Source organism: Haliotis asinina, chromosome 5 (assembly GCF_037392515.1).
Source record: "Haliotis asinina isolate JCU_RB_2024 chromosome 5, JCU_Hal_asi_v2, whole genome shotgun sequence".
In the NCBI taxonomy this organism is placed as follows: Eukaryota; Metazoa; Mollusca; class Gastropoda; order Lepetellida; family Haliotidae; genus Haliotis; species Haliotis asinina.
Window position 1 is genome coordinate 33,674,356 of NC_090284.1, and position 12,131 is coordinate 33,686,486.

The window sequence follows — 12,131 nt, forward strand, 5'->3', positions numbered from 1 at the left end:
GGAAGTAAGATAAGAGACATCTTCCCAGTGGACCTTGAATCGGTTTAATGTTCAAAATTACTAGTCATGAAGTGTACTCCATATGTAAGTTCTGGTCCACAGTGTCAAAAGTAACTAAATGACTTACTGTCAAGTCAGAATCTACAGAACTTCTCATTCTGACATGACTTCTGTCTTTTGAGTTTAGTGCAATGGTTCCCTGAGCACCATACCCTCTTCTTTTGACAGCACTGACAGAAGACCTTCCCTGGGCATTTTTCAGCATTCCCTAGTGTCACTGCCTGGTATCCTAGCTGTAATGATATGACTGATGAACGTTGAGCTTTTACAGCAACAGGGCCCACCTTATCGTTTAACATCTTGGGTGCTTTAATGGGCTATGATGTCACTTTTCCCTTGTGTGTATATGAAATAGCAAGTTTTGTCTCTGGGATCTGAGATATTCAGGTGTACATGTATATGTACATATAGTTCGCAGAAGCCTGATCAATACCAGGATTTTATGTACACAAGTATGTACAAATGTATATGTACATGTACAGCAGACACCATGCACATGGATGATCGAGTGTCAGAAATTGTGGATTAAACTACAAATGATCTGTCCTGATGACAGATCTGTAGTGTCCTTGAAAGGGTTTAGCAATGATGGAGTGAGTGAGTTTAGTTTTACACAGCACTCAGCAATATTCCAGCTATATGGTGGCAGTCTGTAAATAATCAAGTCTAGATCAAACAATCCAGTGATCAACAGCATGAGCATCGATATGTGCAGTAGGCAACCATTGTCAAACACGTCAGCAAGCTTGACTAACCGATACTTTTAGTTGCGTCTTACGACAAGCAGTCACCTTTTATGGCAAGCATGGGTTGCTTAAGGCCTATTCTACAGCGGACCTTCAAGGTTAAGTAATGATGGAATTGACAGCAACTTCAGACCAAAAAACCATTATGCCCCCAGAAGTTGGTAACTGGCAGTGATATATCTGGTGCAACCTCCAGTTGTAACTGGAGACATTCATTATGCCATAGTTTGGTATAGTTGGCAGAAGCCTGATTAATACCAGGATTTTATGTAAACAAGTATGTACAAATGTAGAGAATGGACACAAAAAACCCCAAATAATGCATATGTAGAGATGTACAATAAAACAGATTACCACAACACATCAAGTGTATTTCATCCACCAGTCATGATTACTGTCCACATAATTAGTGATTCCTTCAGGCTTTAACCCCCTGGATGCCACAGGGACATATATGTCCTTCCTCTACATACCTCACTTGGAAGTCCAATAAAATTCTAAATATACCACGCATATATAAATACTACACAGTTTTGAATTCTGCGGAAAATTCCCAGTTTATTGATACCATCCACTATCATCTCAGACCAAGCTAAAGTGCTGAAAATCGCCTTTCAAAATAGGCTTCATCGTAAATGTCGCCATTTTTCAAACTGTACATAATCGAGATTAACAGCGTTATTTGCAGTATGTTTTGAAATGTGAAAATCGGATAATTACTGGGAGTAATGAATTTCAAAAATAGCATATTAATGATCACTGATATCAAGTTTTCATGTAACCAGGAATGATAATTCTGAAACGTCACCGATGTACCCAGAATCGGTTGGGATGTTTTCGAAAATACACTTACACGAACGCCGAAGTGCGCTTTCCGCCATATTGGATAGTGTTTACAAAATCACGTTTCGAGAAGGCCGGTACTGAGAAGCCCATTACATCATGTATACTTCATAGTTAGCTGCGACAAATGCATCATTGAATTCCCCATATATCTTAGAATCAAATTACAAATGGTCTTTGTCACCAATACCAACTGTCTAGACAAAACGAAACGAAATATATTTAGTATGAAAACGAACGCTGTGCTCGAAAGACAGCGCTTGACTGAAATGTAAACAAAGAAAAATTCCAATTTTACACTGCGTAGCATTTTTGGAAATTTCCCAACATCCAGCTCTCTAATCATTGCTTACAATGGCTCAATACGCTTAGTATATTCAGGGGAAGAGTATCGTGGCAAAAAATAGCAAATTGAAAATAGATACAATGAAATAATTTGGTAATTCATAAGAAACTGTCAAACTTTCAGTGCAGCGTGACGCCATGACTGACGCAAAATCACGCAGAACGACAACGGTACTTATCGGCATTTCTGGCTTGTTCCGTCATTTACAATGTAAACGATAAGAACATATCACAATACACAAATAGTCAGAATAATTCTGATTACTTACATCTCACATTTATATACAAAAGATCCCTGAATCAAGCAAAACGTCGTCGCAAAATCCCGTGTACCGTTCTCAGCGAAGCCGCCATTTTGAAAGAAATCGGTCATCGGTAGTGATGTCATACGTCAACATTGTTGCACATATTAGGCAATTTCTTTGAGGTGAAGGTCGGTTGAACAAGAGTAAACACAATGCCCATACCATTCCGATTGCACTTTTTGTATTGTGATGTATATTTTGCGCATCGTTCAGATATTTTTTCATGAAACTGATTTCAGTATCTACATATATCCATGTTCAACACCATATCATGTGTGGATATAAGGTATCCGTTTTTATTCTTTGAAAGCTTTTGATTGTTTGAATAATATCTACATGGGAAATTGACTCAGTAAGTGTATTATACCACATTTTAAGCCTCTACACAAGTGTTGGAAGATCACACGTAGCCATTACTGCAACATGTGCTTTAGTTCACGTGATGTGCAATATTCAATACGTTGGGACAAATATTGCAGTTACATATGAACAGGTTAATAAACAGCGATTTAATTCCAACTTAGAAGTAAAACGGATAATATTAATGAAAATGATTTGTACATTTTATCAAATGTAGGGGCACACATACTACTGTTTAAAGGAATTGTCTTGTTCATTGTATTGGTTTGTGTCGTTTTTATAGACAAAACTATTATGAATATTAATTGACCAGGTGCGACTTTGTCAAAACGTTTCATGATTCATTATCATTGTTTTTCGATAATAAAGTCAATTCAAATGCGATTAAAATATATCTGATGGCAGAATGTCTAACTCAAACAATATTTATACGGAAATTGTTAAAAATATATACATCAGGTCAAGTCTTAATTTCGACAAGCATTACGTCCATTTTCTAATACTTCTTTACTGAAAAAGCGATCTCTTTGTACCTTTCATTGCATACTTATGAAGGGAATTGATTTCATAATCATGAGAAGAAAAGTCTTTTTCCTAAATGAATACTCAATGAATATTCAGGTGTTGTGAAATTTTCATTTAAGCTAAATTGATGCTAGGCAGGTGCGCGTGTTGCTCACAATAAGATATGTAGTAAAACCGTGTAATTGTTGATATATTCAGGACACTATTTCAGTGATAAAACCATTCATTTTATATTTTGGCTAAAAAGTGTTGAATTCTGACACAGAAGCCGATATCTTTTATAAAATTGAATGGAAATTAGGTTAGATATATACTAATCAGCAACCAGAGTAGTCTTTTTCCGACGTCACAAAATGCACAAAACATGCTGTGACGTCAACTAAAATGTCGCATTATTTTCAGTTATTTCATTACGTTTGAAAATGTGGCTGTTACTCTGTTAATAATGATGCAAAATTAATAAAAATACATATACACAAACAGGAGAATATGGGAATCTAAGAACTAAAATATGTATCGGATAGGGACATCCAAATCGCTATTGCCTGATTTTTGATGTAGTACACTTGCATCTTTTCTTACAAATTGTGAAACTACCAAAAGGTATCCTCTCACATTGGGGAAATTTGTATTGGAATAGTTTGGTTCACTGTGAACAAAACATCACGAAAATATACTGTCCATATCCACAGCAAATTCTCTCCATGTGAACTGAGTTACATTGACCTAATGTAAACCATAGCTGAGTTATGCCCCCTTATCTTTATACATGCATGACCTCTCTGTCGACGTTTGACGTCATAGTAGAAAATCGATTTTTGACATTTATTGCGGGTCATTTGTGATTTTGTGAGTATGACGTTATGCATTAACACATACATCCATTTCATATACACTCATGTCGTTCAGATATCAAGCTGTATTTTCTTCGCTCACACTTTCCGTAAAGATGCCAAATTAAAAAAATCGTAGCAGAGTGCTTTTATTGGTGCACGATAAAAAAATGAGAAATTTACTGTTTTTTAACACACACAAAAGTTTTGAACAATTTTTAGCAGTGTCTATTTCTCAAACCCCTGAGGTAGCCGCAATTATATTTATACCAACGGATAGGAAATCAAATATTCTACATGTCTGTGCAATTTCATAGCCGTACGCAGAACCTGGGCCACGCGATCGCAAATCTCGCACAACGCTCACTTTTCAAACGTTACGAAAATGTGCGCCTGAAAAAAACTCGGCATCCAGGGGGTTAAACACCACACCACACCACACACCATCAAACCACACTCCACATACCATACCACACCACACTGTTTCAATACTTTACAGGACCTTCACAGTAGCACTATGAACCCCTTCAGTACATGATACTGACCTATACAAAACAACATCAGGTACCACGGGTACGTTTCATTAGAAGGGACAGACTAGAATGGGGAAGTTACATCAACACTATTAGTTACAAGTTGTTTTGAAAAGGTGTACAGGACTGTAAGACCCTTGTAAATTCCATATTTCCCCTGGCTTGCATATCCTTTGATGTGGAAAGCATAAGAAAAGCCGATTTATGGATGTCAGCTTTTTTATTGTGGATAACATGTTTCAGAGCGTATGCTTGCTGCTTCATCAACTGAACAGTAGACACTGCCAAGGGAGAACATATACAGAGGCGCTACAAAGTAAACATGTTTAACAATGCTGAAGACTGAAAATACAATACAAAAATGAGGCCAGTAATGTACTAAAACAACACAGTAACTGTCTTGATGGAATACAACACAAATAAGAACAGGGCACTGATGCAGTAAAAACAACATGAGAGGAGGCCATTGAATCACTAAAATACCACGGTAATGATGGGTAAATACAATGATACAGAAAAACGACATGAGGAAGCCAGTGAATCACTAAAAAAACATGGTAATGAAGGGGTAGAACATACCGACAATAGTGGGGAGGCTAGTTATGCAATACAATTACAAACAATAGGGGCAGAACATAGGATGGTAAGTGGGTCCCAAGCACATGGTAAATGGATTCCATGATCACGGTGAATGACTGGCTGTTGTCTCTGTATGTCACGGAGGACACATTCACATCTCTCAACAGACACCCTGTGGAACTTATCACCAAGACCCATAAACATACCGGCACCATTCCCAAGCCTGCACCATCTCCCAGCAGAGTCACTATTCCCTACATTGGACCCATCAGCCACAAGATGTCCCACCTAATCAAGAACCAAACCAGCATTGACATCAGAGTCTAAAGTGGCAAGACCCTTAAAAATCAACGGCAGGGGATCCCCAATCAAAGAGGATGCATCTACCAGATTCTGTGTAGTTGTGAACAAACTTACATTGGAGAAAGGCTGTGGCGTATCAACACAAGACTCAAGAAACATCAAGCTCCCTGCCATATCAGCACATGTCCTCAAGAAACAAGGACCATACCATCAAAACTGGACAAAAGGGAAGTCGGGCAAGCTTTGTTCACAAGCTACAACTGGTACCAAAGGAAGCTTCAGGAAGTCATATAGAGATAATAGCCAGCCATCAACCATGTATCCGTGGCCCCTTCTTATTTGTGTTGTATTCCAATTGTGCTGTATGTAGCCAATTACCATTAACATTGTTAAACATTTTTTCTATACAGCGCATGTGTATATATATACCCCCTTGGTACTGCCTTCTATTCAGTTGATGAAGGAGCAGGCTGAACTTTGTACTTCTGAAACCACAATCTATGCACTTACTTCCCCTTAATATCTTTCCTTACATGAAGAAATCAAAACAAGCATCAAAGACATTCACAGGATTTAATACACATTGTTTCACTACTTACAAAAGTAGTTTTTAATGGTGGGCTGCTGCTAAGGTTGTTTTAAAGAAATGAGCATGTCCATTGCTTTATCTGCATTTTCGATGTCACCCTGGCACTCATAGTACGTAATGATATTACTGAGGTACAGTCTTATGTCTGTTATAGAAGGAGGGGTGAGTGTCTTCTATGTCTCTTTCTTCACTTTCAGTCTGCTTATCTGCGGCTGTCACCCTCTCTATGATGTTCTCCAAAGTCAGCAATTCACCAGTTTCAACATAATTTAAACAAACAATATGTCACTTTGGGTGGACCGATCAGCAGCGCAGTCAACTTCAATCATTCAGATTAACGCAGCTGTTTACAACTTAAATAGTCAAATCCGTTCCGAATGACCAGCGTTCAGAGGTGGAAACTGAATTATTGGACTAACAAGGTGTCAATTATATGCAATATGCAGGGGGATGATTTTGTCCCCAGTGGGTAGCGTTTGGAAGTCAGTGGATCCAGATTAATGAGGACCAGATTACAGCGGCCTGACTATATCACTGATTGCAAGTTTTCAACATTGTTACACAGTTTTGACGGGGCACAATGCACAAACAAAATAGATGAGCTTGGCAATTTTTCCTGGTTATGTATAATGTGGGTGTCTCATAACACTGAGAGTCATCCCAAAACAAACCTTATAGCAAAGGAAGATTGTATTTTGTAAAAAAAAAATCAAAAGACCACAATAAATCGCACAGATCTGGCAAATTCACTGATCGATATTAACATGCAACAAAAGAATGTCAAGGTGAAGGTTATCTGTTGTCTCATTTTGCTTACATCTGCCTCAAGAAAGTTTAGAAGGATATAGCAGTACTTGGATGTTTTGGTTTCTCAAAAATCATAATCAGTCTTGCTGAGTGAAGTTGGGTGTTGTGCTGTGTTGTGACATGTGCTTGTTGCAAAATGGAAAGGATGTGTGGTCAAAGAATTTCATCTGTATAATGTGTCATATTCTCTTCCCACAGAGGTTACTTGTCACATCCTCCTACGAACCTGTTTTAATATGGCCATATTTCATATACAATCCCCTAGCAGCAAAAATCACAACACAAATTATCTCCCTAATTTTACGCCGACTTAGATCCAACTTGACTAATACAAGCTAATGTAGGGACACAGATATCCCTCATTTGCCGGGGACCTGTGTTGATGTGACACACGAGAATCTAATGGCCACTGATCTGGCCATTATATGAGCGAGTCCTGTCTAGATGAAACATCCCGCTGGTTCTAGTTTTCTTGAAGCATACAGGAATTACCAAATTACCTGTGAATGATAACTTTTGAAACAATGTCGCTGATTGCACAACAAAATCTGATTGCAACCAATCATGAATCCTGAACACTCGCACCATGAAAGGGTCGTATTAGGTTCATAGGAAGACATGACAAGTAACCTCTGTGGGAAAAGAATGGTTGTGTCATTAAACTGCTGTTGATATGTAGCAAGAGAGTTCTCCTGGTATGGTTTTAGTATAACCTTCCCCACTGTCACTAAGCCAAACACATGTAATAACTTGACTGCAACAGTAGACAATAGTCATCAGAAGATGACATATCCCCCCGGACCCCACATGTTTGAAAGGACAAATCATCAGACAGTTACTTGATGTTTTTTTAGACTAAGTTTGAATTTTTCCATGGAAGTCATGAAAAATTTAAATGCCATATATCTGTAATCAGCAAAAGCCACATTTCAAGATCTTTCTCATATATCTGCCAAGATCTTTTGAAAGATATGAAATGGTTTTCAAGTTGTGCTCCAAAATCGAAACCCATCCATCCATCCATTTTGAGACTAAGTCCGAAACGTGTCCTTGTAACCGAGAAAATAATAAATCACAAAAACCTGTAAATAGCAAAAGGCACCACTTTGGGGTCTGCCACACATATCTACCAAGTTTTACTGACAGATATGAAAACGTTTAAGAGTTCTACTCCCCGGAAACGACACACCTCCCACTTTTGAGACTAAGTCTGAAACGATTCCATGGAAACCAAGAAAATAATACATCACAGAAACCTGTACATAGCAAAAGGTTCCACTTTAGGTTCTGATTACTCCTGACAAGCATGTACTCCTATACGTCATGGTGTATATTACAAGATGAATGTAATAACTAAGCAGGCATAGCTCCGCCTGTGATCTTACGGATGGTCCCAAACAATACCTTAAACATGGAGTAGTCACAGCCTGGAGGCAACTTGCTGGCCTTCTGTACATGGTTGTACAATCTATAAAAGAGAAAGACAGGTAGTACATAAATGTGTTCTGTCACAAAGTGATATTCAACTTGCAATGGCACCACACAACACATAGGAAATATATACAATGAACAAGTATTTGCAAGCACCCAGGACTCACATTACATCTCAAATTACAAGAAGACCAGCAGTGTGTGTGATGATCTGTATACTTTGTCAGGCTTACTTGCAAGCTGGATTACTGTTGCTGTCATTGTCTTTATAGCCACAATCACTGCTCTTGTATTGTACTACCACACTGTTGTGTACAGCTGTAGTGACACCTTTACATACAATCGTCAAATACATTAAATTCATGTTTATTTGTTTCACACATATGTCTTAATGGACTTTTAATTGCATAAGTTCTGAACTTCTCTGTGGGAATCAACACATAACACACCTCATACATGCTTATCAAGACAGAATGTATAATGGCGACAAAGAGAAACAGTGTCAAAGCTATCACCAGGTTTCCGAAGTGTCTTTTCAAGTCTCAACAACTTATAAAAGTTACTGAAGAACCTATGAATGATGAGCTATTTCTAGCAAACGTTTTTACAAAAAGTAATATCTGTAAATTTCAAGAACAGACTATGGGACTGCATCTTGGCAGGTGATGAAATTTTGAAACTTTATCAGATCATATCTGAGAAAATACTGACCACTTCATCCGGTACGTCCTAACAACCCACCATAAAGACTTAAAATCAGAAAACTCAAATAAGCAATCTACAACAAAGACTGCCATCATCAATCAACCATGATCAAGGCTATACATACAACTTATTCTCGCTCTGTATGGATCTTCATGTGTTTGGACAGTGGCTCTGGTGTAATGGGGCTGAGAGTATATATATGGTTCAGTTTGTTGAAACAGTGTTATTTATGCTATTACTGTGCTCTTCCTGGGGGGGTTCTTGTGCTGTCTAATGGGCGATCTTTTTGAACTTATCTTCCCTTCACTAATCCGCTTGGTGCACTGATATGGACGGTCAAACCTTAAACTGACAGCGCATGTCGTATGCGCGATGTGAGCCGTATGTGTTACTATTACACTTAGAGAGAGTTAACCAGTGTAACCTTCACCGGGAACTTTCATGCTGGTGCACGGACAGCATATTTTTTCCCTTTTACGATGATATATCAAGTGTTATTTTCTGAAATATTTATTCCATGATTCTATGATACACCTGGGATAGGCATGACTGCTTACATTGCAAGTATGAATCACGTAATGGCAGTTCAAAATGAGGCGGTGGAATCAGCTGATCGTGTTTGGGTCATGTTTTGTCGTTTTGTTGACGTTTTGCAATCAGTTATTGAAGCGTGGCACTAGATGTCTCAGTATCACACATTTGACACAGCAGTGTATTTGAACTGCATTTGTACTTGCTTTAGCATTATGGCCGATATGGCTGCATTCAATGAATTCACTACGGGAGGGGGGAGCTGAAATTCTTTTCATGTAATTTCATCGCGTCGTTCATGACGGAATTGAGATTTTGAACAACACAGACATTTAGCAGGTACAGAGGAAAGTGAGAAACAATGGTCACGTAATTGTAAAATTTCAATAACAGACGAATTATGTCAGTCATCGCCTGCATGTAGCCAACATTCAAATGCGATAAACATGGGTATAACTAAAATCTGTTTTTTTTATTTCTGTAACGGTTTGTGATGCATGAAATGTAAATTCACTGTATCAGCAAATAATACATAAAAAATATTGCAAATTTCTACAATGACTGCATTTTAACTATCATCAATTAAGAGCATATATTAAATGTTTTGTTTTTCTTAAGTTTCAATAAAGGAAATAAAATAAAAACTTTAATTTATTAAATTTATTATTTCAGACACAGAAGAAGTAAAACTAACATTAGGTTCAGTACACTTTCCAAATTCTGTTTTTCATTACACAACTAAACAATACATATATTCATATTGATAATAAATTTCAATCTGATATAATAAATGGTACTGTTTACTGTTGTCAGCATCAAATGGTTTACATTTTCCTTCAGTGTCCACATACATCTTGTCTTCCCATAATCAGCTCATTATGATAGTCATGAAAAAGCTCATATCTTATTTTTTAGACCTTGCTCTCTATGTTTTGTTGCATTAAATTGATGTCTCAAATTCTAACAGAAATATATCAATAAAGTCAATATCATTTCCCACTTTACATTGTACCTGCACTGTACAATTTTGTAATTCTATCTGATTCTTTGTATGCCGGTGAGTGTGTACTTTAATATTACATTACACATACATGACATTATTCAGTTATTGTACACTGTACTGTTTTTGTAATAATATAAAATTAATACATGCATTAACATATCTTCATATAATAATTGTGGGGTTAAATTCGAATTCATATCATCTAAACCATATATTTGATACCAAACACATTTTCTGTGTTAATCCCTAACAAACAGACATAAACTAAAGTTTCCTTTAAGAACTGCTGAATGAAAATCAGAAAGTTGGATAGTACATGGTCTGTCATGGGAAATATTTTGTCAACTTAAAGTTACCAAAACAAGAAAGATATGAAATGTATTTCTATAATACACATCCACTTGTGTGGTCAGAATTACAAGTTTTTCATTGAAAGAAATCTCTGTAAATGACTATTTATGTTAAGAGCTTTAAGTGGTGTTAATTTTTTATAAGAAATGAATCAATATATTCACATATATAAGATGACTCACAATACTGACTGGTGAACAAATTTTACAAGAGGTAAATATTTTATTTCAAGCTATGATGAGTGGTGTTTCTGATGCAAAATATATAGTAGTGCCAGAATTCAAAAACTTAAATGGATTCAGAGGAGTGAGGAACTGCTGCTCAAAAACATAATATATATATATTTCTGACTAACTGTTACATTTCATACGAAATTTCTTCAATTGTCAGGGATGTGTAATAATCATAAATTCTCGATAAAGAACTTTCAGGGGATACTCGTTCGCCGGAGGTGTAGCTCCGATTTTTTACATGGAGATCGGTGGTAGTATAGGAACTATTTTTAAGATTTCAATATGCCAAAAGGTAAAGAATTGCTGTTGGGAATAACATAAGAGCTGATAACATATAAAAAAGAATTTTAATTATTTCACAGATACTACAACACCCAAAACTTGTTCTGTCTTGTCTTCTGTCATAGGAAATGTCATCACAATATACTGACTTCTCATGGCGTTTTCCCTGAATTTTATGTCAATTCATAGTGCATTTGGAAATTAAACAAACGGTGCCTTTCTAAACTATAAATCAAAGCAAAACATGTGTCAGTTAATAGCTTTTCGTTGTAAACTATTGTGTTTTCAATGAAGGTGACCATGACAACACGTTTGCCGAGTTCTATCTTTACATGTAGCAAGCTGTCGCAGCGCACATTAAGTCGGGAACCAGATTGGAAGCGAGAAGTTGGACCATCGCTTATATCATTTTAAGAGGAGAGTTATCGCCTCTCGCAACAAAAAGATCTCCCATTTAGCTATGTGGCCCTTTAAAGAGGATTCTGTAGGTGGTTTGGTCTTCTGTGAATTTGTTGCACAGCTCCATGGTTTCTGTGTCCATGATGACAGTGACTTTGTCCTTATCAGTAATAGTGATGGTCTCATTAATGCTTTAATTCTGCTATGACTCATTTTGGGTCAAGATGTGATGTGTCTTAGCAGGATTCTTCAATATTTTCATGTTTTTTTCCAATTTCTAAATGCTTATAATGGTTATGCTTTTATGCAAGAGTTTATCACAGCAAAAAGTTTCAATACATCAATGTAACAGACACAAAAGCACTTTT

At 36.9% G+C, this 12,131-nt stretch overlaps 1 protein-coding gene across 2 annotated transcripts in view; it reads right to left on the reverse strand.

Moving 5' to 3' along the window:
* The window catches only part of LOC137283778 (eukaryotic translation initiation factor 4E-like), a 53,810-nt gene that overhangs the window by 21,152 nt on the left and 20,527 nt on the right, over positions 1–12,131 (reverse strand). For both annotated transcript variants that reach the window (XM_067815461.1, XM_067815462.1), the window contains exon 3: positions 8,233–8,296. In XM_067815461.1, the coding sequence (XP_067671562.1) occupies positions 8,233–8,296 (64 nt within the window). The remainder of the gene's footprint in view (positions 1–8,232; positions 8,297–12,131) is intronic.